Raw genomic sequence first — 27,463 nt, 5'->3', positions numbered from 1 at the left:
AGTTATATTTTTCGAGATAAGTCTTAGCGAGATAAGAGGGCTAATATTTAAACCACGATTTACTACTTATTTATTCAGTGTTTTCTAACGTATTCTGAAAACATTTCAAGATGAAGTCACTTCTGCTGTTTTGTTTAGTTGTACTGGGCACCTTGATCAACCAGAGCTCATCGAAGGATGCCGCTCAGGAAACCGTAAGCAAGCACGGTAAACTGTCCGTAAAGGGTACCCAATTGGTCAACCAAAATGGTGAAGCCCTACAGTTGAAAGGTATGTCCCTATTCTGGAGCGTATGGATGCCTAAATACTGGACTAAACCCACCATCGACTCGGTCCACAACTACTGCCACTCAAATATCGTCCGTGCTGCTATGGCCGTTGAGTATGATGGCTACTTGACCGACCCAACTACCCAAATGCAAATGGTGGAAACCGTTATCGAGGCAGCTATCCAGAATGACATCTACGTAATTGCTGATTGGCACGATTGGCACGCGGAACAACATTTGGAACAAGCCAAAGGATTCTTTGAGCAGATCTCGAAGAAATACGGCGGTTACCCAAATTTGATCTATGAGACCTACAACGAACCCCTCGACATCGCATGGTCAAGTGTCGTGAAACCCTACCACGAAGAGATCATCAAAGTTATTCGTGCCAACGATCCCGACAACATAATCCTGCTGGGTTCCCCACATTACGATCAAGAATTGGACCAAGTATTAGCCGATCCCATTCAGGGTCAGACCAACATTATGTACACCCTCCACTTCTACCCCGTCGATACCAAACAATGGTTGAGAGACAGAATCCAAAACGTGATGAACAATGGACTCCCTATCTTCGTATCTGAATACGGCACTTGCGCCGGAACTGGAAATGGAACCGTAGAAGCGGCCGAAACTCAACTTTGGTGGGACTGGCTGGACCAGAACCAAATGTCTTACGTCAACTGGGCTCTTTCCGACAAGGACGAATCTGCTTCCGCATTGATCGCGAATACTCCTGCTGAACAGGCCTGCCAAGACCAATACCTGACTGAATCTGGAAAACTGGTCATTCCTCAGAACAAGAAATAAGCTGTAGATTCTGTATTTTGAATAAATAAACGTATAATATTTAATTCAAGATTTACTTCATCCAAAATACTAAGAAAACAAAACTACTAAATCTTAATATATAAAATTCGTACAAAAACCCTACAGAATAAAACGTCGCCCCCTTTCCCACATAAAGAACTAATTTCTAAACTCATAATCAATGGATATCATATATTAAAAAATAAAATACTGCCAAACATTATATATAAAAATATTTGAAAAAATAATGTCTCGAATTGAATAAAAATTATCCGAGACCACCAAAGTAGTTCGCGCACGAGATGCAAACAATATTTTTTCTACAAACAAACCCCCAAAACCCCAATATCCCGAGCTGAACCTGAATTATCTGGTTTAGGAATAAATATTGGTTCGTGTACTGGTTGTACGATTAATGTTAATATTGTAAATAATAACTAAAGTTATTGTAAAATTCTATCATTATTTTAAAAGTATTTAATTGTTATTCATTTAAAAATAAATAATAATTTGAAGTTTTGCTTCATTTTTTCAAAGATTGAAATACAAAACTCTTATTAATTTACATGCAGTGTGCGAAATATTTCGCACCCTAGTGCGCGAAGTATTTCGCGCACGGTGTCATGGTAACGTAAGAATCCGAAAAAAAGTGTCACTTCGCATATTGTTGTCAATGCGCAAACCTTGTCATTTTTTGACGTTTGTAGAAAAAATGTTTTTTACGTTTAAGTAGATTAAATTTGAGTCCAAATTAAAATAAAAAAAATAAGAAATATGAATTTTTTTTTGGACCTCGTTAAAAATTTTCAAAAGTATCCGGACCCCACCTAAAATTACTTGCCGACCCCTGCCTTAGAAGATCTAAGACAGCGAATAGTCCAAGCGTGTCGAGAATTAATTCCAATTCAGTGTCGATCGGCCACTACCTCCATAGGAGGTCCGGAGGCGCCCATTTTGAATAAAATATTTTTTAAATCATTTCATTTTTTATTCACTTTTCGCTTTGTCTAGGTATAATATTAATTGGTAATTTTTTGGTTGTTTCAATTTACAAATAAATTTTCATGTATTGTTTGCCATCTTATTTTATTTAAAAGTACACAACACAAGTAAATGAAGTGACTACAAACCGCCTGAAAAAATTTAGGAGTATTGGTCGTTACGTTGTCGCATTACGACATAGTCACATTAGATGTTAGGTGCTTAAATATTTCTATTGCTTTCATCAACATCATTTTTTTTTTCTAAAAGAACACCCTATATCTCAAAAACAAAACATCTCCTAAATAATTTTAATACTATTGGTTAAACCCAAAGGAAGGGGAGACAGTCTTATTTGACTCGCACATACTCGAGACTAAGACCAATTTTAATAGGTACTATATTTCTTAAGGTTTTATGAGGAACGTCTTCCTAAAGTTTATCGACAGAATCCAGAAGCACCCTTCCGAAAAATCAATTTTGCCATGAAACTATGAGTTAGGAAAAAAAGTGAATGTACACTTTTTGTCAATAACAAACTGTTCTATCTAAAAACAGCATCATTTTTTATATTCAGTGAATTTTTTTTATAATTTAATGAGTTAATGAGAAGTTATTTAAACAATTCGATTTTTTTTAAAATATATTTCCTATATTTCGAAAATGAAGCGTCTCTGGAAAAAATGTATACTTGATTTTTTTCTTATTTTTTATGAGGAATATCTCGTTAAAGTTTGTCGACTTAATACTGAAACACCCTGTAGAATAGAAGAAATGAGGAAAATTGTACGTTACAGAAGAGATGAAACGATAAATTTTGAAAATTCCTGAAACAATCGTATATACCATAGTAGTTTCAACATTAAAGATATAAACTTTTAAGATCCACTAGTAAGTGGATTAAGACAGATATTTTTAAATATTTTTTTCCTAAAAAAGTGAGTTTAAAGGTGGGATAAAGGGAGCTACATAGAACACAGACAAATAAAGAATATACTCAAAACATATATTAAACGTTATACATAGCGTATACAGTCATATCCATTTCATTTCTTATTCTGGGCGACAACGAGCAAGCCCGATTCCGTCAGGTAATCTTGTTGGCATACTTTATTGGTGGGTGTGTCTGCTATCAAAGCAGCAGATGCCTCGGCTACGTCGCATATGGCCCAGTTAGTATAGGACAGGTTATTTTTATCACAGAAGTCCCACCAAAGCTGGGATTCTTCGGGATCCACCCAATTGACCACATCTACATTATCAGTGCCATATTCTGTAACGAAAATGGGAAGACCTTTGTCGATAGCGCCTTGAGTGAGGTCACGGAGCCATTGCTTGTGGGTGCCAGCGTAGAAGTGCAAAGTGTACATGATATTGCTGTAGCCCGTGATAGGATCATCGGCGGCTTCGTCGACTCTCTGTGACCATTGGCCAGTACCGCAAATGATGATGTTGTCTGGGTCATTGGCACGGATGGCTTTGATAACGGCTTCATGATACGGTTTAAGCACGCTGGACCAGGACTGAGTAGTTGGTTCGTTGAAAGTTTCGTACATGAGGTTTGGGTAGCTTCCATATTTCTTAGAGATTTTGTCAAAGAAGTCTACAGCTTGTGCTTGGTGAGTGTCTGCCTTTTCTTCGTGCCAGTCCACGATGATGTAGAGGTCATGTTTAATTGCTGCCTCGATGACGGTTTCCACTAACTTCATCTGACCGTCTGGGTCAGTTAAGTAACCGCCATCGTTTGTCTCGACGCCCATGGATGCTCGGATGACGTTGGAGTGACACGAGTCGTGAATGCCTTGGACTGTTTCTTCGTTCCAGTACTGTGGCTTCCATATGCTCCAGTACAAACACATGCCTTTCAACTGAACTATCTCGCCATTCTGGTTCACTATGTTGGCTCCTTTCACGGACAGTTTACCGTGCTTGGAAACTGTTTCTTGGCCGGCATCCTTAGATATCGAGGAATCGATATACAAGGCCAGCACGACCAGACAAATCGACAAAATTGACTTGTTCATTTAGAATAAAATATTGTTGGATATAGAGACCAACGTATAGCGTCTCCCAATACGTCTTATATACCGTTTCTCCTACCTAATACACTTATCTTCGACGTCGTCACTGAATATAAATCAATTAAGTACTTCACATCACAACAGTTTTGTTTATTTAAAACACGCAAATACACGGGCGTATTTACTGATAACTCAACTGGCAAAAATATCATGAGATCATTTTCATCGGCATTTAGAAATTTTGGGAAAAATTCCCAATATGTTTTTTGTTCATTTTTACTTTACTGAAAATTATATTTTGAACTTAAATTGAACCTTTTAACCTTAAAATGCAAGCATTCGTATGTGAACGTCACGTAACAAATACGAATCAAACGATGTTCTCAGACAGGGTTCATAGTTCAAAAGTAATAAAGAATTCCCTGACTTTTCCAGGTTTTCCCCGACTTACAAAAAAAAAATTCAAGTCACTTGTAGTTCATTTTTACATACTAATTGGTGTCTATGCATTAAATTTTTTCTCGACTGGACTCCATAATCTTTTTTATACCCTAAGAACCTCTTATAAAGGTTTCAAAACCACAAATAGTTTTCTTTCAAGAACCCAGGGGCGGCTTTCACAAAATTTCCAGGTGCAAACATCAAATTCCCTGACTATTCCCTGTTTTTTTATGAATAATAACGAATTCCCTGACTTTTCCCGGTACTCCCGGTTTTCCCGGCCGCTACGAACCCTGTCAGACACTAAAAATCTGGGTATGCAAAAGATATTTAATCCCATAAACGAGATTCTTAGCTCACGATAAGAAATGTAAGTGCCAAAGATAATATTAAACTTAATATTATAAACTTAATACATATAATTTAGTATTAGATACTTCCGAAACATACTTTCGTTTTTTCGTTGAAATGCTTATTAAAATTAGAAAACTACAACCTTCACTTGTTGATGAATAAATTGCAAATTTTTACTATGAAAGCAAAAAGAACGTGATGTAAGCTTATAACAATTTATTATTATTTTGATTTAAGTATATTATTACCTACTTTTAGTTGATAATCGTGGTACTTTGATATTAATATTACCCACTAAACACGAAACGTAAATGAAATGTTGCAAATGAGCTGTTTTACTAAACATTTGACACATTAACTAGAAACGTTTCTGTTTCATTACAGAAATGTAGCACTTGAAAACTTATTTAGTGAAACATAGCCGAAACGTTACAATTGAAGAGAGTTTGAAACATTACTCGAAACATTCCCTTTCGATCTCGGAAACATAACAGACGAACAACCCTTTGCTATTTTTGCTTATCTTATGGAACATTCGGCATTAGTTAAATTTTGCTCTCAATCCCCAATCCTTCTCAAGCGTTAGTTCATTTGCCTTTGTTATATAAAGACATAATTAGAAAAAAAAATGTGGTAGCATATTTATAACACAAGTCTAGAAAAAATGTATGTTCGTGACTTGCGTAGACTGCGCGTAACAGCCCGAGTTTATTTGTTTCCCGTGTGTCGTTTCAATTCGTATTATGTTAGGTTAGGTTTGCGGTTTGTCAGTTTGCTTGGTTTCGTTGTTATTCATCTTTACTTTGACGCTATTTTATGTGATAATTTGTAGTGTGTGCAGTTGTGGTTATTGTAAGGTGCATATAAAATAATGAATATTGATGCAAAATGTTTAAAACGATATGTGTAGAGATTTCCAATTTTGCGTCACATCTACCTAAATATAGTTATACCCACTACCTATTACAGACAAGAGGACAAGGGACAAGAACTAAGAAAATGGAACAACAACTATACGTTTCGATATAATTTGAAGAGCAACTACTTAGTCAGTGAGAACTATTTGAAATATGGATGAATCAAGTGAAATAGACGTCATTTATTTTATATTTTGTACAAATGTTTATATTTGTTTATGTGTATAGGCATGCTTAAATAAAAGAGTTTAGGTATACCTACAGATATTTACTTTGTCAAGATATCATTTTGTATCCTTATTTCTGCTGTATAATTTATTATTATTAAAAGGATATATGTAATATTGACCATGCGTAGAAGAAATTATAACTTTATATTATTTTTCAGTAATGTTATTTGTTTTTCATGTACCTACCATTTCAAGATTCATAATCATAACTAACTTTTTCTAATTATCAGTTCGTCATTGTTACCATATTCACGATGGTCTCAACATTAGAAAATTTCCATTTCAGAAGCGTATTTGAACAATATAAAATGATGTGTAGCTTTTTTAAAATGCTTCTGATATTGTTTTGTGACATTTTTATTTGTACGATGAATGGCAAAATTCGTAATCCATATTAGAAACTTTTTTCAGTGGCTTCTCAAAAAGAAATTAATTTTTGGTAAAAGTTGCCGCATCCCAAAACTAGAAGAGCATATTTATTTATTTTTTTAATATACAATGTAACAACTTTTTTACTTAAATTTTTTGAGAAATCAGAAAAAGTTGTCTGAAGTTCGAATTAAGTTATTCACAATCCAAATAAAAATATCACAAAAGAGTATTAGAAATGTTTAAAAAATTACTCACACTATTTATACTATTTCAAAAACGCTTTTGAAATGAAAATTATCTAAAGTTGAGAGCATTATGAGAACAATATGGTAATAAAATTAGTATGTTACTCAAACATTTCTGAAAATATACTGAAACGTAAAACAAAAATATCGAGGGCATAAATGGAACATAAAAATAATGTTACTGAAACCAATTTTTTTAAACGTTTCATTGGAAACGTATTTTGGGGAGGACATCTTGGGTTTCTAGAACGTTACCAGAACGTTGCATGGATTTTTTATGAAACGTTTCGAGAAAAATGGAAACGTTTCTGAAACATGTCAGAAACTGAAAAATGTTTAGTGGGTACTTAAAACACCTGGACAGTCCAAAATGTTATGTAGAACATTACTTGAAAAACATATCTTTTAGCAAGGATATGAATATTGAAACGCTCAAGTTCATCATGGGGAAAACCCATTTCATACCGTTAGTAAGCTATATTGTCATAGTTGCGATAAAAACATTACATATAATATTCAAAATGATGTCCTTCATTAACAATGCACACATTTACTCTCCTGCATTAAAAATAATTTCGTGTAAACGAAGTAGCCTCGCAATAGGCTGCATTCAGAAAAAGTTTGGTATTGGTTAAGAGGACATCTATAATAAACCATTTGAAGAAAAAAAACGTTTGATAAACACAGTGACACAGCACAACACCAAGAAAACCAATAAAAATACTTAGTAGAACTAGAAAATGACAAGATTAAACAAATGAAGAGAAAATATGCTGATGATGACAGCGATGACATATCCACAAGATCTCACCTGCGTATAAGCCTATTATTTCCGGGCATGCGCATTAGGAATAACACAGCTAAAGTTAAATTTTTACTTTATTTAAATTTAGAAATATTCGTTTATATCGTTTTTTGTAAGTTTTAAGCACATTAGTGTGTCTATTTCATCAAGGACGTGTTGGTTATTCTTAAATACTTCTGAATCCTTGTAAAAATAAATTAATTTCATAGTATCTATGTAAATAGTACACAAGGGTCAGATTCGGTCTGTACAATTTCAACTATGACAATTTGTTGCGGGCTGCCTAAATATGTGACGTCACTCTAAAAGAGTCTTTAGCACATTTCGGTTTAAAGAAGTGTCATAGTCAATGTTTGCGTGAAGAAATTACGTCATAAATTGTTCAATGTAGGATTGTAAAGGATATGTCCATCATCCATCTTCATTTCGAGTTCTGCTTTGTACATGTGCCATTACAGTAAAGGTATCTTGTTCCGGAGTAAGCATATTTTCATTAAGAGTGGACTAAGAAATAAATTTCGCTTAAGTTTACTACCATCAAACATCATTAAATGATGAAATACCTAATTAGTAGATTAGAAAGAAATATGCACACATGAATTAATAAAATAATTTGAAACAGTTTAAAGTATGTCATTTCTATTTTTTCCATTAGCAGTAGCAGGATTATAAGAAAATGAAGTGCCACTTTAATTTCTATAAAAAAAATTGTTTTTTTTTTATTTTTGATAACAAAAGTATGTCATTATACACTATCTACAAAATAAATTAATTTAAACGAAAATATGTTCAAGGGTACTTGTTCGTTATCTGAAATGTTACTTCAAGCATCGATGTTTGTTTTTCCTCAAAAAGAAAAAAAATTAATTATTCATATTTTGAAATAATTGTGTTAATTATTAAGAGTACAGTACAATAAGATATAGATATTGTTTATAGGCATTTTCCGAAAATAGAAATAATGAACAAGTAAACAAATATGAACTATATACTTGTTGATGGAAAAGATGGGCTTCGATCATAAAAGAGTACAGTAAGGACGACGTATGGCGTAATGATAAAAAAATTAATTAAGTGAAAAGAAAATATTCGAAAATTTGCATGAACATTAATTTGATAATTTCCCTAACAATTGTAATGATTTAATAAAACTTGTAAGAGATGTATGTGAAAAGTATATTGATGTGAGAATAAATCATGAAGTCAAAATATTTAATTCAGTAAAATCTAACAAACGACAAATATTAAATAAACTAACTATAAATATATTCAAATTATCTTGTGTTAGTGGTGTAATCTTTCCGAAGTCAGTTGAACATGTATAAAAACGCCTAGCAATAAAATTTAATGAGTTTCATAAGCGTCCCTAAAAAACTTTTCTGCTAAAGGCAACAAATAATATTAATTTGTATATAATGTGTAGAAAATTTCTATATGTTCATTTGGCCAACAACATATTTTAATTTATTGATGTTCTCAAACAATTTTATTATATTGAAATTTTCGTTATGACATATCAAAAAACATTTACATTTTCATTAAAATGTTCGTCAAGAACCAATAAAATAATTCCGCATTGCTGCGCTGCACTGCTAGGCAATTTGTCAGCAACTGAAATTTATGGCCCAGTGCGGCTGTGTTTGTGCGGCGTTTGGCCGCGTGCGCGTTCGTCAACTGGTCCTATTCATTTTCACCACTTCCACGTTTAGTTCGACCAGACCTGTATAATATGGGTATGGCTAAATAAATATGGGAACAAGTTTTTCATATATTTCATTGCCGAGTTGTTGCGTTGCGACCGAACCTTGAACATACTAGCTCTTTGGCCATCAATTGAGATTGGAAAGCCTATACTCATGGTTTGGGATTGATACATACAGCCTAGTTCTAGTTGGTCTGTGGTAATTAATAACTAAGACCATCCTAATTTAACAAATATTACAACCAGGATTCAGCAATAATATTGATAATCATTTATAATGTCCAGTAAAAACCTAACATGACAAATTACCAGAATGTCAGTAATAAAGATTATTAAAGGCAATAAAAGAAGCAACTATTTAACGTCAACCATTTTTAAAATTTACTAAAATATCGGCAACGATTATAATATGCTTCAACACCAATCTCAGCGAGAATTTGTTTGCAAAACTGATTTTTGGATATACACACTAGATCAGATATGATTTAAGTAAGACATTTTGAAGTGACATCTAATAAAGAGTTCTCAAAACAAGAGATTTTAATGTATATAACGTCATGTAAATAAATTGTATAACGTGTTACTTGTTTGCTTTAAGTTGTGAGATAATATACAGTGTGGAAGAAAAGTATTATTATTGTTATTATTAAACTGATAAGATAAGCAGAAGTCGGAACCTATTATGCTCTAAACATAGACAGAAGTCGATAAAATACTTACTACTAAACTAAAAATACTAAATAATTATACATGATTACAATACATACAGTTAATACAAATACCTACATTACACACAGAGAGACAAGATGGAGGAAAGCAAGACATGTTCAATAAAATATAGGCTTAAATGAGTTCACTTGATTTGAATGTCATATTTTTTCTTGAACAAACCCACAGATGTCGCGGTCACAATGTCATTGAGCAGGTGGTCAGGTGGTGGGCAGGCTGCTTAATTCAGATTATTTGTCTGGTGGCTTTTCGTTGAACGTTTTCTAGTAGTTGTACAACTTTAATTAAATGCGGTGACCATATTATGTTGTCCCACTATGTCCATGGAAAATAAAGGAAAACAGGTTTCTAGAATGTTTTAAATACTATGCATGATTTTAAGTTAGCTTTTTAGCAACGTTGGAGATGTGGGAAGACAAGGAAAGGTTCGATAAGAGAACTATTCGTTATCTCCCTATTAGAAAATAAAAGGAGGACAGTGGTGTGAGATTTTAGTTGATCTTCCTGTTAATAGATGGCGCAATGAAGGCAGTCTAGCGCGTCACAGCTGTCTTTGATTTAATTTTATATATTTTTTAATTTCATATATAAATACAGGGCAAGATTTTTCGTCACAGTATTTATTTCTGTTAATATCTGAGGAGGCAAACACCTTATTGTACGTGAACGATTAGAGGAAATGTTTCTCTTGAAGAAACATAAGTTATCAAAGTTGCGGATTATTCATTAATTAATAAGAAGTAGGCGTGTATATAGCATTTATTATAATATATAGCAAAATCACATATTTAAGCTTTATTGTGTTCAACAACGATTTTTCCTGATTCGGTCAAGTACTCCTCTGCGCAAGTTTTGTCGGGGGGTGTGCCGGGAATCATGGCAGCAGCTCCTTCATCTTTGTCGGACACGGCGAAGTTTACGTAAGACATACCCCTCTCCTCCATAAACTCATACCACAAGAGGGTTTCCGATACGTTTACTGGTGGACTGGCATCAGCATTGACGGTACCATATTCAGATACGAATACAGGAAGCCCTCCGTCAATAGCGGCTTTGGTAATGTCCCTCTCCCACTGTTGATGAGTACCGGCGTAAAAGTGCAACGAATACATGATATTGTCAAAGCCTGTGATTGGATCAGCGGCTGCCAAGTCCAATCGTTGGGACCACTGTGGGGTGCCTACAACGATCAAGTTGTCTGGATCATTGGCACGAATAGTCTTGATGACAGCTTCATGGTAGGGTTTTACAACGCTGGACCATTCGAGGCTTATAGGTTCGTTGTAAGGTTCATAGATAATATTGGGATAGCTACCGTATGTCTTTGATAATTTATCAAAGAAGTACAACGACTGTTCCAAGTGGTTTTCTGCTTCAAAATCTTGCCAGTCAATAAGGACGTATATGTCATCTTCGATAGCTGCATCTATAACTGCGTAGATAAGAGCTTCTTGACCATCTGGATCCGTCAAATATCCGCCATCCTTAGTGTCTATTGCCAACATAGGCCTTACTATATTGGAGTGACAGTTAGCTTTTACCGCGTCGACGGTTGTCTTGTTGTAATAGTATGGCATCCATATACTCCAGAAGAGACTCATACCTTTCAATTGCACCCTTTCTCCATTTTGGTTTACCAGATTAACACCGTCGACAGACAGCTTGCCATGCTTGCTCACTGTCTCGAGAGCTGCGTCTTTGGAAACAACCGGGGCGATCCAGTTGCCCACAACAAACAGACAAGTTATTAAGAGTAATTTCATTCTGCTGCTCGCACTAGAATATAGCAAAATTGAGTTTCTGCTTTGCTTTAAATAATCGGCTTATCTACATTTTACATACTCGAATAACAAGATAATTTTCAGTGAAAACCGACACCAAGTACTTTGCGCTATTTTTGACTGTCACGGAAGGTTTCCGTGACTCGTATGTAATTTTTTGGTGTTTTACTAAGATTAAAATTACAAAAAATTAAGTTATATCTTCAACGATTTATCTGAAGAGGAACATTTCAGTTTCAAAAATTTAAATTAAATTATAGCTATTAATACAAATAATTTACCCACGGGAAGAAATTTGAAACATGTAAAGATAGTTATTTGTTTATTCTAATGTTTATCAAAACAAAGAAAACATTACTTTATCCATGAATTCTTCAGAAATAATCTATAACGACTCGATCTAGTCTAGGAATTCTAAAATCATACGATACTACAACTTTTTTCTGATAATAGATACACTCGTCATATTTAATCTATAAGATACTGACAACAATTGTATAAAAGGGTAAAAAAGTTATCTGATAAAAAAATACTTCTCAACTCAAACAGATTCGATAGGCAACATTATAAGCACGTAAGGTGTAATTAGATATGTATGTAAGAGTGTAGATGGAAAGCCGACAAATAAATTTGCGGGAGAATTCGAGTTTGAGGACATAAACGGACAATCTTAAACTCGTAGTCATAACGTCAATATTAAAAAAAATAACGGTAACGGTGTATGGGTAGCCAATAACACATAGAATATAGGCAAAACTAGTACCACTCAAGAATATTTTAAGATAGATTCTCTTAGTGTGACGTCACTTATTTAGGCAACTCGCAACAAATTGTCATAATTGAAATTGTACAGATCGAATCTGACCCTTGTTTCTATTTATATAGATACTATAGAAATGAACAACTTCAAATTAATTTATTTTTACAAGGATTTAGAAGTATTTAAGATCTTACAAAAACGATAGATATTCTAATTTAAATAAAGTAAAAATTTAACATTAGCCGTGTTATCCCTAATGCGCATGCTCGAGAAGAATAGCCTCATACGCAGGTGAGATCTTGTTGATATGTCATTGCTGTCTTTAACGTATTTTCTTTTCTTTTGTTTAATCTTGGCATTTTCTAGTTCTACTAAGTATTTTTATTGTTTTTCTTGGTACTGTGCTGTGTCAGTGTGTTTATCGAGTGTTTTTTCTTCAAATGCCAAACCAAACTTTTCTAGAATGATATCCTGTTGCGAGGCTACTTCGCTTACATAAAATTATCTTTAATGCGCATGCTCAGTAACATTGAATTACTATAAATGTCGATATTGTTATATAAAAAATATAAATTCTATAATTCTTTTGGTTTGTTGTCGTAGGAATGGATACTAGCGCACTTCCGAAATTTCGCGGATGTTTCGAAAACATGCCTGAAACTCCCCAACCGCGACGAACCGTCTTCCACAACATGCAAGACGTTCAACACATTGTTGCCAGTGTTGCAAGAAACAACTATGAGACAACCGACGAACGATCCAGCTGTTTTGCGTCGTATCGTCACGACAAGGAAATACATTGTAAGCGGGAGCGCAAATGGATCACCTATGACTCACACTGATGAGGACTAATAAGTCCGAAACCGGTCTGTGCCTGGTGGGTTAAACTGACGAACGATCCTAGGTGTTGCGAGTATAATTCAATGCCGGTAAGGGCATATAGCCCTCGGAGTAGTTGTTTCTCGCAACACTGGCAATTAAAACATTGTCTTCGCCCTCTGTGGGTGGCAGTCGTGCAACAAGTACCTGCAATATAGCAGGTCGCTTCCTACTGTAGCCATTTCAATGGCACAGTTGGGAGTCAGCACGACAGATGGAGCCATTTGCGCTCCCGCGCACAATGTACTATGGGGTTGCCTATTATTTGGCGTATGTGACGTCACTACTAAAGAGATCAAATCTAACATTAAGATTTTATTATGCGGGCTGTATGTTAACTGCTGCCGGGATTTTGCGGAGATGAACAAAACATGTTTCTCGCATTTCATTGTTTCCTGTAAGTTCACTTGAACTAAATATGAGCGCTGTATACGGCGTTTTTCGGCAGTTCTACGAACAATGTAGAACGCAAACACTGTTATACTTGGAATAAATCGAAGTATAAGATATCCGGACAATTACTATACGCAACTTTATACTAATAGAACCGGGCCTAAAAAGGGGCAATATACCTAGATTAACACAGTGTTATGCAAAATTATATACACAAATCTAATTTTTGTCCAAAAAATTGACCACACACCAAGAGAAGACAAAGGATAAACGACGTCACGAGTTAAAAACATTCATAAATTTTACGTACGGTAAAAGCAGAACAATTAATAAATGAAATCTAATTGTAACCAAACCAGAGGACAGGGTCTCAAAAACACAAGAAGCAAAGATTAATATTTGACGTGAATTCAATTTAGGAACATTTTAAAAACTAGGGCAAAATTTTATAGATTAAAGAAAGTACAATTGTTTCAAGAGCGACATTTTTCTATTGAGATATTTTGTAACTAAGCACTCTCGGTCATTTTTATTTAATGCATATCTCTTTGTAGACAAGACACGTACATAAATGCACACTTAAGATTTTACTTATCAAAGTAATCAAGTATCGTAGTAGTATTTTTGACGTAAAAAAAAAACAGACAATGCATTTATGTTAAGATAAAGTTAGATGGCAATTACTTGTGGGCAATTTATGTAGGTACCTAAGTATATGTTCATGTTCATGTTCAGTATATGTCCATGTTCAAACGATGTGATTTTTATGACATATTTGGCAAAAATTTGAGGTAAAGATATCTGTATCTACTTGATAATGTCATATATAACATTGCTGCTTTCAAATTAAGGCACGACTTAATTTGTTCTCTTGTGTATTAGTTAAATAAAATAGAAATTGCATGCAATCAATTTATTCTGTACATTACAAATTATAAAGGCTATTAAAATTAACAAGAAATTCCTGCACCGGATGGAATGCCTTTGCATGTCTTCTTCTTACTTCCTCCAGAGACACTAATGCTAGAGAAGTGCCAGTCTTTAGCATTTTCCACCAAGATATATACATTTACACCGCCCGAGTCTACAGAACCGCTTACACTCTTCACGGTCAAACCTGTGATTGGAACGCCTCCAGTTGGTGTACCAGTTGGGCTGCCATTTTCATAGTCACCCTCGATAACAATACCGTATTTGTGAATCTTGGACAATTTGATGTTTTGGTAGGTGATGTCCGATACGGATCCACTGGCTCCATAGACAGTCTTGATTCTAACTCCGTTGTCAGAGTTTGTGATTTCGCAATCACTGACTTTAACGGTTTTGACAACGTTGTTGTCTCTACCACCAACGGAACCAATGGATATACCATGACCACCTGAGCAGTAATTGTCGGTAAAGGTGATTTTGGTTCCAGAGTTAACAGCCAAACAGTCGTCTTGATTGTAGACGGTGCAGTGCTTGATGGTGACATCATTTGAGTTACCAACGTCGAATGCATCGGTGTTGTGACCACCGCCAGAGTCTCCAGCTGAGTTATCGATGGTAACATCTTGAATTACCAAACCTTCACATCCGCTTATAGAGAAGGTGTGAACAGGCGTATTTTTGATGCTCAGCTTGTGAATTTCAGAGTTTGTCAGCTTAGCAGCGAAGAATTTTGGCTTCGTTTTGCCTCCGTTTCCTCCTTTACCATCCCACCACAATTTCCCCCTACCATCGAGGACGTGCCCTGAGGAACCGATGATTTCGATATTGCTACCTGCCACTTTGATTAGAGGACCTTTCCATTCTTTGTATGCCCAAGTGATAGTTCCCTTGAAGACAACTTTGGCACCGCTTTTAAGATGGGTTAAGTCCAAAGTCTCACCAGCTGGAACCTCGAAACCGTTGAGTGTTAGTTCGCTACATTCTTTTTGGGCCGTTTTAATCGCGTCCTTGTCGTACTTGGTAAAAGTACAAGTGGCAGTGACGTTTGGAGGTGCCGAGTGAACGAACGCTGCACAAGCTAGCACAGCTACCAGAAGAGGAATGAAAGATCCCATTGCTACTACTCCTGAAACAATATGCAACTTTGCTTTACTACTTAACTGACCCTACAACTTTATATATAGATACATACAAAACTAAAGCAAAATTTAGATAAACTGAATTTGACTTTTTGTAACTTTTTCAATAAAAGATCAAGATTAAACAACGATTAATTTTAATAGTATTAAAATAAGGCGAAAAATAAACACGAAAAATTCTAAACAAATTGTTTACATTTTATTCCCATTTAAGTACATAAATCGGATATCTTAGAATGGAAATATAAAAATTCAAAGTAAACTCACCTTCTGCACGACGAAGTATGCTCTGCTCATTGGAATGTCTCTTTTTATATTCATATATCACTTGAAAGTGGAGGACATTTGCCTATCACATTACGATTGAGATGACCTTCGCTTAAACATAACGTTTTAATGACGACAGTGATGATTATTATCGTATTACTATATTTTTATTAACTAATTCAATTGTTTTGTCAACTTTATTCAATACTGAAATAAGCATGAGTGACAGTGAATGAATATTTTATAGAGTTGTCTAGTTTTTTTTCAATCTGCACTTCAGAATATTAGAAAAACTCATTCTCCAGAAACTGATTTTTCGAGTAACCAAATCCACATTTTAAAAAACAGGAAAATCGAGATGAAATACGATAAAGCGAGCTGACAACCAAATAAAACGATTACGTAATATATACATAACCAAACAGCAAACTGCCACTAAGTTATTTTGACGGCAGTAAAATATAGCTCATTGTCGGATAGAGAAAACGAAAATGGCAAACGATCGACAAGATTCCACCAGAAGTTTAGAAAAATTTATTTTATTCACCATTTTTCGATTTTCGATCGTTTTGTGTTGTTTTAAAAATGGGTACAAAATGCTAACGTAGTTTGTGTAAGTTTGCTATCAGAACTATTTTTCAAGCAACTGTGAAGACAAAAAACATAGTCCAATTCATATGATTTGCACTGGTGTTTCTTGCGATTAAATCCAGTGTATTGTAGATTTACACCGACTAGCCGCTAATATTGACTGTTGTTGACATTGTCAATAAGACATGAGAGAATTTCCAATGTAAAAAGTAATGAAAGTAACTATTTCCGAATATTTCAGTAAAAATGGCATAATCCTTATAGTTTCAAATTCTTTAAAATATCAATAAAACCCGTTAAAAAAATAATTGATGTATATTATGCTGACGAGTATTGTACTCATATGTACTTATTGCCTGTCGAATGTGTAGTAAAATGAAATAAAATACAAATTTTCTTTATGAAAACGATGCTATTGATCCGCCACAACAAAAAATGTCAATTTGTCCAAAAAAAATTCTAGCTGAAGCTGAGCAAACTAAAAAAAAAATACATAAACTGCCATTATTTGGTGGCCTTATAGTATAAATATTAAACAGTAATGTTTTTACTTATTTTTTCTAAAGTTTCCAAACTAAATCATGTGTTGGAAAAAGATAAATAGAAAGGAAGCTAGAGCGAGCACGAGAAAATATTTGTTGGTACTGGTCTTGGCCTGTGTTCAAGTTTGAAATCCAGGTGTGTCAACATATTCCAACATTACTGCATCTCTTCCAATGAATGACCTGTTTATATCTTTAATTTCCAACTAAATAAATAAGAAATTAATTTATTAATTCCTATACTGTTGACTGTTTACAAAAGTATAGCACTTTTAAATGCTTAGGTCATTAGGGAATGACAATTCGGGGGCCTGTCAATCTTGTAATCTTAGATGGCTACTTACATAAATTCTTGAGATTTTATTGTTTTCAAGAAAGTATTTACGTATATTAAGATAAGACCTACTTATACATTGGGCTACATGTGATGTTGACTGGACGAAAGTTAAATTATAGAAGAAAACTGGACCACAAGACCTGTATAATATGGAAATGGCGTTAAAAAGAAATGGGGAAGATAATTATTAACATTGATTATATGATCGCATTAACCATTTAGTTTTTGTCTGTACATGTTATTACTGTCGTTGTTCCTGCTGCTGCTGCTGGTGTTGTTGTAGCTGTTGCTGTTGTAGATCAATAGTGCCAATGACAACGACATCATCAGCAGCGATAACTACAACTACTACTGAAACTATTATGGATTTAGTGTACAGGTTAATAATTCATGGGTTTATGCGTTTTGAGTTGTTGCGACATAAAAGATATAAGTTATGGGTTTATGGATTTAGGATTTATGGGTGTAAGATTAATGGGTGTGGTATATGGGGTAAGTGGGTTTTTGTTTTATGGTTTAATTAAGTTAGTCTTAATTCAGGTTTCATATTATTCAGATTGCGACTGCTCTAACATATGTCTGCAACACATTTTCTAATAAACATAAGACAAAGATAACGACATGCTTACAAGGCAACATAATTTTTCTATGAAATAAGTAAATAAGATTATACAAAGGAAACGAAAACAATAGATGAAAATTCAAAAACAGTCAGACATTTTGAGGACGAGGTTACCTGTGTTTTCAACAAATATATTTTTGTAAACAAGATAATACGGGGTTCCATTTGTCAGATGTTTCACAAACATGTTTATATACTTAAAAAATAAACAAATATAAAAATTGATTTGCTTGTATAACGAATAATATGGAGCAGGCTAATTGAAAGTAGTTATATGTTTTCAATGTTTTCCTTTGTAAGATAAAGAAAAGATTACAATCACAAGTTTCTTATGTCACATTTCACAATATACAGCAAGGTTGATGAGGTTGATGAGTGATACATTAGCAACAGTACTTTCTATTACAATATGAAAATAACAAGTTACGTGTTTGTAATCCAATTAATACTTCTGAATAAAGAAAATATAAGTTCAAGAAGTGTTGGTTTCTTTTACTATAGGCAGATTTTGAGTAAATAAATCATATATTTTTACACCGGGATATATATTAAAAGATGTCCGATGAATGCGAAACGTAAATATTTAAAACATCCAATTTTTAAATAAACAAGACAAAAGCTGAACTTATACGGGCAGAAAAACACGCAGTATGTTAGTATGTACGAAATATTTCTCATTAAACATTAAAGATAAAAATCGACATCAATATTGCTCCTACTTAAAAATTTCCAATAATCACAACAAATAACTCTCTTATCATAGTATCGTGATATGTGATATGAAATTCGTCCATGTTTCGAATACAGTAACATTTCTACTAGATGAGCGTATATGACGCAGTTTCCTCCACAAAATAGGAACAACAAATACGGAGAACAACTCCGCTCATATAAACCAGACCCAGACAATATTGAGGTAAAACGGCAATATAAAAGTGTAAAATCGAATTCTAACCACACTAGGGGACGTTAAATCAGTTTATGAACATTTTAAAAACTACGTCAAAATTTTATACAATAATGAATGAACAGTTGCTTCAAGAAATACATTTTTTCATCAAGATATTTTGTAACTAAACACTCAGTTATTTTTATTTAATGCATATTACTTTATACACAAAAGACGTAAGTAAATGCACACTTAAGATTTTACATAAAGTATGTACATACTCATAAAAAATATACGAAGTATTTGTATTAAGATAAAGTTAGATTGCAATTATCTGTGGCCGATTCATGTAAATATGTATATTTATATTTTGTAGTTTATGCAAAATAAGTAGGCATAAAGTTTCCATGGTCAAATGTGATTTTTACGACGTATTTTTCTAGAACATTTAGAAAGAATTTAAGGTAAAGACATGCATGTTTCTGAAACTTGATTTCTGCTTCCAAATTGAAGCCTGACCATATTTGTTCTTTTGTACATTAATAAAAGAGAATAAAATCAATTTATTCTGTCCATTAAAAAATATAAAGGCGTTAAAAACTAACAAGAAATTCCTGCACCAGATGGAATGCCTTTACATGTCTTCTTTTCTTACTTCCTCCAGAGACACTAATACTAGAGAAGTGCCAGTCTTTAGCATTTCCCACCAAGATGTATACATTTACACCGCCCGAGTCTACAGAACCGCTTATACCCTTCACGGTCAAACCTGTGATTGGAGCACCTCCACGTTGTGATAAAATTCGCTGTATTTTGAAAACCGTTAATGTTACGCCCCTGGAATATACAACTTTTTTGTTCATTTATGATTACTCTATCTCATGCTGATATAAGGGCAGTCAAACTTCTTACACCCTGTATACTGAAAATTCAAAGACAGGGATTAGTGCATTCTAGCAGCGCGTTTTCCAATTAACAGATCTTAAAAATTGATAGAAAGATAGAGAAAATAATCAGGAATTTTTTAAAAGGAATTTAAATAACTGATTATTCTCCGATTAGCTTGTATTGCATTTTATCTTCGAAAGAGGTATAAAAATAAAGGGATCAAAACAGACCCTTGTGCCACTTCGCCATTGTATGTAAGGTTAGGCTACTTGACGATGAGAATGGTGATTATTATATACAGCACGTTGTTTCCTGTCCATAAAATAATTTTCAGTTAAACTAACTGAAGCCAATATAATGCAGCATTGCAAGAAGCAGCAAATTAATCCTATCAAATGCTTTAATATATTTAGTCCAGTAAAAAAAATACAATTAAATTATTATCGGCAGTGGCTCCCACTATATCTATTACTTGCAAAAGTGCTGCAGTGCAACTAAAATTTCGATGAAATACGGACCGACGTATTGGTAATACTGATCCAAATAAAATCTAATTTTAATATTCATAACATTGCTGCATCTATTCCAATGAATGAACTGTTTATATCATTCATTTCTAATTAAATAAATCGAGATAAATGAATTAGTTACTGGATATACTGTTGACTATTTACAATGACATTCAAAAGTATAGTATTTTTATATGCTTATATCATTAGGGAATTGAAAGTAGGGGGCCTGTCAATCTTGTAATCTTATTGTTAGATGAATCCTTGAGATTTTGTTGTTTTCCAAAACAAAGTATGTACATATCTTTTTGAGATAATATCTACTGATAGGCTCGGCTAAATGCGATGATGATTGCGACCAAAGTTAAATTATGGAAGAAAATCTTCATGAATACTACAGGGCGCTTTTTTTATCACAAATTACTGATGCCAAGTAAACATAAGAATGTTCTAGTATGTGCCTATTATTCGTCAACGATAAGCAAGATAAATAAAAAAAAAATAAGTAAATAGATTGATTATATCCAAGAAAGATTATTAATAATTTGAAATTCACTATTCTAGAATATATAGAACTTCCAATTTACTTCGCGGAGGGAGGTTTCAGAAACATAACCAAATTCCCATGCATACAAAATGGCCACAGGATCTGTTAAACATGGAAATGGTAGTAAAAAAATGGGAAAGTAATTTTTAACATTAATTATATGACCACATAAACCCGTTAGTTTGTTTGTCTTTGTTATCCAGTTTATGTTAGTCAGTTAGGATCACAGTTACAGTCCATATGTTTGTTGAGATAGAATTGCAAGAAAAGAATAAGCCAATAAAGTTAGTTTTTAACGGCCACTCAGAGGCAACAACGAATTTCACTTAGGTACCTTTCGAAAAATTTTTTCTCAGGGAGCTCTGATTGTCGCCAACGCGCTGCAAACGCCCTAGGCGATGCAACTACGCATGCGACACAACACTGTACCTCCGATCACGCGGGAAGACAATACATTCACGCATCTTTCCAAAATTTACCCGCCAAGCCACCCGGATGCCCGGATGAGAAGGTTGCCGCCAAAAGACCGCAGTTTCCGCAGACGACACATGCCTGATCTCTCTCCGAGGCCGCTGACCGGCGCACGGAGCGCCAAAATTTTCGCCGACCTTTCTAAAATTTTGGAACCAGCGTCAACTCTATTTTTCGGCAGTATAATAACCAGAGACGGTGACCTGGTTTCAAAGTGTACAGGACTTGGACTTTCTTATTCTTATCTCGTTCCAGATTTTGTTTGCATTGTTACTAAAACCTAAGCTCTAATTAAAGCTCACAAATTTTTACAAAACCATATCTCGAGTTACAAATCTCCAAAATTACTAAACCGAGCACAACGCCCACAATTCAGCTCTCACCGAGACTCAACAAAAAAATATTGTGTAACCATATACAGGGTAGTTCAAAACCCGTTACATAACATTCTAAATCATAATAACTTTTTCGTTTAAAACAAAGTGCAGTGCCTATAGTGCGTCTTAGAACACATCGACAAACAATTAGAGCGTGGATCATGCACCCAACGCAAAGTCAAATCTCGTCATCAATGGAGGAAGAGCGAAAGCCTCCGCGTCTTTCCCCGACGTTCATCGGCGAGAAGGCGACCATTCCAGCACCGCAGGTGAAAATGGAACCACAACCCATCCCATCCCATTATGAGGGTTTACGACCATCTAAACACGCTAAGGGAAAATGATGGTAAGTTAACTCCACCCCAAGCTAGTCAGACCAATCAAAATCCACTACCGAACGAACAGACCTATCGAAATCCACGACACTATCTATAAGTAATAACCTGACATTTTCTAAACTATTTATTGACCAACCGGACTTTGGGTAAAAATGATTTATATCGAGTTTCAAAGTTTTCAACAAATACCTATATTTTTGTAAACACAAAATAATACATGTTTCCATATGACAGATGTTCCTCAAGTATGTATGTTCATATGTTTTTTAATAAACAAATACAAAAATATATTTACTTATGTATATAACGAAAAATGTGGAGTAGGCTAATTGAAAGTAGTTATATGTTTTGAAACAATGTTTTCATTTATAAGATAAAGATTACAATCACAAGTTTCTTACGTCACATTTCAAAATATACATGTATGTATATATTGATGGGGCTGATGAGATTGATGAGTGATACATTAGGTATCAACGATATTTTAACAAGATAAAATTAACAAGTTACGTGTCCGATTAATATTTCTGAATAAAGAAAATATAAGTGGCGTGAAATTAAAAACACAATTTCTTAAAATTTAAGAACTGTTGATTTCTTTTACTATCGACATGACGTGCAGATTTGCGGTAAATACTGGTCAAGAATCATTTTTATACCAGGACTATCGAAATATGTTCGACGAATGCGAAATGTATATATTCAAGACATCCGATTTTCAAATAAACAAGACAAAAGCTGTACTTTCTTTATAGGGACATGAAAACATGCACAATGCTGATATGTAGGAAATATTTCTCATTAAATATAAGATGTACCTTTTGGGGCGATTGGAAATGCATTATTTAATACTGGAACATCTCATCCAATGCCACAATCATGAATGTGAAAGCCGATAAAAAACCTACAGTTTTTGATAATATTGCCATTCACTCAGTAGATTTTTTTGAACAGCTGGGGCATTTTTTTAATGTTACTAAAATACTATTCAAACTTTTTGAACTACATTTTTACATTTTTGGTCAGATCAATGTCAAGATGATATAACGATAGCATTTCGTACGGCTAGGTACGCAAGTGGGGCCTCAACATTTTTTATATTGAGTAGGGCAAATTAAATATATTGAACCATCTTTATCAACAGCATTCATTGTAAGAATAGTTGTAATAGCAAATTTAAAGCTCTCGATAGATTGAAAGAGGCTGATTATTATTATACGACACCTGCTAATAAAACTTCTCGGACAAGTTATTGTGTAAAAGCGAAAATAATTGAATTTCGCTAGTAATATTAAATTTAATAAAACCAGTTTCTCGAATAATGTAGATAAAAATAGATCTGTAGTCCGCAAGGTGTCTCTATACAGAAAGATGATGTTGAGTTGGGAAACGAAGACTCGAGTCACATTGAAGCCAGAATTCAACTTCGTCTAATGTAAACAGGACTGCTATTAATCTCAGTTCTCCAGGTGAGGATCCTCTGGATATTTGCGGCCCAACTTTTGTTTCTCCCTTTATGGCAACTTTGAAAAAAAACGGGACTATTACAATTTGTCTAGTTAGTAGAAATTTAAATTCCTTAACTGAACGCGATTATGAAACTCCTAAGCCCATTGAAGAAATAATGTTAACTTTTCGCAGTGCCAAATTTTTCAGCTGTTTGGATTTGACTCATGGCTACTTTCAAATACCACTTGCACCTGATATTAAAAAGTATACAGGTTATATGTTTGCTAATAAAACTTATCAATTTCGTGTGTTGCCATTTGGTTTAAGTAATGCGTTTGCTAGCTTTTCTCGCGCTTATTTTAGGCCCTGAATTCTATGATTTTGTGATTGTTTACATTGATAACCTTTTAGTATTGTCAAATACATTTTCTGGGCACCTGCAACACTTAGATAAAACCTGACATGTCCAGAATTGAAGCCATTATGGACTACAAAACGCCACATGACGTCAGAAGCTTGCAAAGGTTTTCGAGGCTCTGCAATTTCGATCGAGTTTTTTGTTCGAATTTGCCTAATTTTGTTGAGCCGTTAACCTTTCTACTTAGGGAAAATAATACATTCCAGGAATTAATTAATATATAAATACTATTAAGCCTCTGGGTTAGACAACCAACCTCACATATATATAAACTTTTTACCTGCATATTTTTGGCACCATTTTTTAGGCCAGCAAATGTTTTTTATTCCGGACTTGGCCATTTTGATCAAAACCATACTGGTGATAGTAACCTCTGGGTTTTTTTGAACGACTATTATAACTATATATAGTACAACAGGCCAGGTTCTTGTATTGGTGCTAGGTAAGACTTTGTTTTTATGTATTATGTTGTACTATCCTAAAAGCCAGACTAGTTTTCTAGTGTGCTTTATCAAAGTTCTTATCAAAGAAGCTCACCTCCAAACTGCCTTAATAAACTATAGAAGCAAATCGTGGCATTTTTATACTGAAAGAAAAAGCTCTGCCTCTGTCTCGACTCAACACATGCACAACTTGTTAACGAACGCCAACCTCAAAATTCACCTTTCGAAATTACACACACCCCAGGAATTCACCAATCAGTCCTACGACTAACCACAGACTGTAGTATAATCCTAGCCAATTAACGATTCTCAGCTACAAAAACCGAAATCCAGTTGCCGATCTTCCAGTTACCAAAGATCGAAATTTCCGTTATGGAATATCACAATTAATAAAAACACACCCCTCCATCTGAAAGAAATCGACTTGACCATATTCTCATTAGCAATATTAGTGGAAGAACTCAAAGTGGACCGATTCAGTGTGGAACCTCCTGACACCATTTAACATTTGAGTTTTTTATCATCATTATATTATGCTTGGGTATCATCACGATTGCTGTCCACACTAAATGCAGACATCAATGTCCCAACCTGTTCCGGCAACCTTGAAAAGAAAGACCGAAGAACGTCGCCTTCCAAAAACCATCGGCAGGAGACGATGAAACCACTTCGACGGGAGGAGTTATATTAGTGTCCAAATGACATCATGTTATTTTTATATCTTTTTATCACGATATTAGATTTCATTTATATATCTAGAACGCTACGTAGATTATTATGCTTATTTAACAAAAGATAAAACTTGTATAAACAGCTGCCAGAAGATGCAGAAGCCAGATTGTTGTAAACTTGTAACAAACGAAGTGTATATTATTTGTGCCCGCTTTCAACAACACTTACATCTTCTACCATGGGATCATCGCCTCTCTCAGAAAGACAGTTGGAACTACAAAAAACTAAATCAAGAATTCTTTTGAATCCATTGAAGACAATTATATTGCGGCGCTAAGTCAAATATATTAATTAAATTATCAAGGTTCAACATGTGACGATTTTCCTCACGAGTTTCCGCGAGTATTGAATAATCTGTGATATTAAAATCTCCAATTAGTATCATGTGCATATAAAATGCACACTTAAAATTATACTTATCAAAATAACCACGTATCATGGCACTACTCTTGGCGTAAAGAAATAGACAAAGCATTCATGTTGAGATGATATGAAGTTATTATATGTAGATAAATTATGTTAAGATGATATAAAGTTACTTTTGGCCAATTTATGTACCTAAGTATATTTGCACATTTAGTAGATTATGCAAATTAAATAGGAATAAGGTTCAAATATTGTGATTTTTACATTTGGAAAAAAATTAAGGTAGACATGCATGATTCTGAAACCACATGTCATCACTTACGATTTTTACTTGATATAGTAATTTTTCTGCTTCCAAATTACTGCATTAATTTGTTCGTTTGCACATCAGTTAAATAAAAGCGAAGGGGCATGAAATCGATTTATTTTGTCCATTAAAAAATATAAAGGCGTTAAAACCTAACAAGAAATTCCTGCACTGGACGGAATGCCCTTACATGTCTTTTTCTTCTTTCCTCCAGAGACACTAATGCCAGAGAAGTGCCAGTCTTTAGCATTTTCCACCAAGACATACACATTTACACCGCCCGAGTCTACAGAACCCTTTACATTCTTCACAGTCAAACCTGTGATTGGAACGCCTCCAGTTGGTTTACCAGTTGGGCTGCCATTTTCGTAGTCACCCTCGATAACAATACCGTATTTGTGAATCTTGGACAATTTGATGTTTTGGTAGGTGATGTCCGATACGGATCCTTTGGCTCCATAGACAGTCTTGATTCTAACTCCGTTATCAGATTTGGTGATTTCGCAATCACTGACCTTAACGTTTTTGACAACATTGTTGTCTCTACCACCAACAGAACCAATAGATATGCCATGACCCCCTGAGCAGTAATTGTCGGTAAAGGTGATTTTGGTTCCAGAGTTAATAGCCAAACAGTCGTCTTGATTGTAGATGGTGCAATGCTTGATTGTGACATCATTTGAGTTGCCAACGTCGAATGCATCGGTGTTGTGACCACCACCAGAGTCTCCAGCTTTGTTATCGATAGTAACATCTTGAATTTCCAAACCTTCACACCCGCTTATAGAGAAGGCGTGAACAGGCGTATTTTTTATGTTCAACTTGTGAATTTTAGAGTTCTTCAACTTGGCAGCGAAGAATTTTGGCTTCTTTTTGCCGCCGTTTCCCCCTTTACCATCCCACCACAATTTTCCCCTACCATCGAGAACGTGCCCTGAGGAACCGATGATTTCGATATTGCTACCTGCTACTTTGATTAGAGGACCTTTCCATTCTTTGTATGCCCAAGTGATTGTGCCTTTGAAGACAACTTTTGCACCGCTTTTAAGATGAGTTAAGTCCAAAGTCTCACCAGCTGGAACCTCGATACCGTTGAGTGTTAGTTCGCTACATTCTTTTTGAGCCTTTTTGATCTCGTCTTTTTTGTACTTGGTAAAAGTACACGATGTCGCACTGACGTTTTGAGGTGCCGAGTGAACGAAAGTTGCGCAAGCTACCACAGCTATCAGAAGAGGAATAAAAGAGCCCATTATTATCAGTCCTGAAACAAACAATATGCAACTTCGCGTAAGTGCTAAACTGACCCTACAATTTTATATTTATTTAAGGCGCTGTACTACTGTGACATAATTTGGTGCACACAATGAGAAAAAATTAACATTCACGTAAATAACTTTTATTTAAAGTTAAATAAAAAATAGATAAATTGGAATTGACTTATTGATGATTTTTTCAAAAGAGAATAAAATGAAGCAACGGTTAGAGAAACATTTTCATTTACGAAAATATATCAAAAATATAGATATCTTAGAATGGAAGTGTAAAAATTAAAAGTACACTCACCTTCTACACGACGAAGGATGATCTGCTCGTTGCAATGTGACTTTTTATA

General features: G+C 34.4%; 5 protein-coding genes across 5 annotated transcripts; 1 reads left to right on the top strand and 4 right to left on the bottom strand.

The window, feature by feature from the left end:
• Positions 1 to 73: 73 nt before the first annotated feature.
• LOC108906273 (endoglucanase Z) lies at positions 74 to 1,123 on the top strand. Its single transcript, XM_018709490.1, has one exon. It carries the CDS (start codon positions 111 to 113, stop codon positions 1,077 to 1,079), a length of 969 nt encoding a protein of 322 aa, XP_018565006.1. The 5' UTR covers positions 74 to 110; the 3' UTR covers positions 1,080 to 1,123.
• A 1,922-nt stretch (positions 1,124 to 3,045) lies between these two features.
• LOC108906275 (endoglucanase) lies at positions 3,046 to 4,126 on the bottom strand. Its single transcript, XM_018709492.1, has one exon. It carries the CDS (start codon positions 4,082 to 4,084, stop codon positions 3,107 to 3,109), a length of 978 nt encoding a protein of 325 aa, XP_018565008.1. The 5' UTR covers positions 4,085 to 4,126; the 3' UTR covers positions 3,046 to 3,106.
• A 6,491-nt stretch (positions 4,127 to 10,617) lies between these two features.
• On the bottom strand, positions 10,618 to 11,663 carry LOC108906253 (endoglucanase Z). The gene has a single exon (XM_018709466.1). The coding sequence runs from the start codon at positions 11,637 to 11,639 to the stop codon at positions 10,665 to 10,667; it is 975 nt and encodes a 324-aa protein (XP_018564982.1). The 5' UTR covers positions 11,640 to 11,663; the 3' UTR covers positions 10,618 to 10,664.
• A 2,924-nt stretch (positions 11,664 to 14,587) lies between these two features.
• Positions 14,588 to 15,767, bottom strand: LOC108906252 (endopolygalacturonase 1-like). Its single transcript, XM_018709465.2, has one exon. The coding sequence runs from the start codon at positions 15,732 to 15,734 to the stop codon at positions 14,640 to 14,642; it is 1,095 nt and encodes a 364-aa protein (XP_018564981.1). The 5' UTR covers positions 15,735 to 15,767; the 3' UTR covers positions 14,588 to 14,639.
• Positions 15,768 to 25,952: 10,185 nt separating this feature from the next.
• On the bottom strand, positions 25,953 to 27,147 carry LOC108906282 (endopolygalacturonase 1-like). The gene has a single exon (XM_018709503.2). The coding sequence runs from the start codon at positions 27,099 to 27,101 to the stop codon at positions 26,004 to 26,006; it is 1,098 nt and encodes a 365-aa protein (XP_018565019.1). The 5' UTR covers positions 27,102 to 27,147; the 3' UTR covers positions 25,953 to 26,003.
• Positions 27,148 to 27,463: the final 316 nt, after the last annotated feature.

Source organism: Anoplophora glabripennis, unplaced genomic scaffold, assembly GCF_000390285.2.
Source record: "Anoplophora glabripennis isolate ALB-LARVAE unplaced genomic scaffold, Agla_2.0 scaffold32, whole genome shotgun sequence".
NCBI lineage: Eukaryota > Metazoa > Arthropoda > Insecta > Coleoptera > Cerambycidae > Anoplophora > Anoplophora glabripennis.
Note: the sequence above shows the minus strand (reverse complement) of the source record. Positions and strands in the feature narration are given on the sequence as shown.

Excerpts from the sequence above, each read along its gene's own strand:
- LOC108906273 (XM_018709490.1), top strand. The coding sequence starts at position 111 with ATGAAGTCACTTCTGCTGTTTTGTTTAGTTGTACTGGGCACCTTGATC.
- LOC108906275 (XM_018709492.1), bottom strand. The coding sequence starts at position 4,084 with ATGAACAAGTCAATTTTGTCGATTTGTCTGGTCGTGCTGGCCTTGTAT.
- LOC108906253 (XM_018709466.1), bottom strand. The coding sequence starts at position 11,639 with ATGAAATTACTCTTAATAACTTGTCTGTTTGTTGTGGGCAACTGGATC.
- LOC108906282 (XM_018709503.2), bottom strand. The coding sequence starts at position 27,101 with ATGGGCTCTTTTATTCCTCTTCTGATAGCTGTGGTAGCTTGCGCAACT.
- LOC108906252 (XM_018709465.2), bottom strand. The coding sequence starts at position 15,734 with ATGGGATCTTTCATTCCTCTTCTGGTAGCTGTGCTAGCTTGTGCAGCG.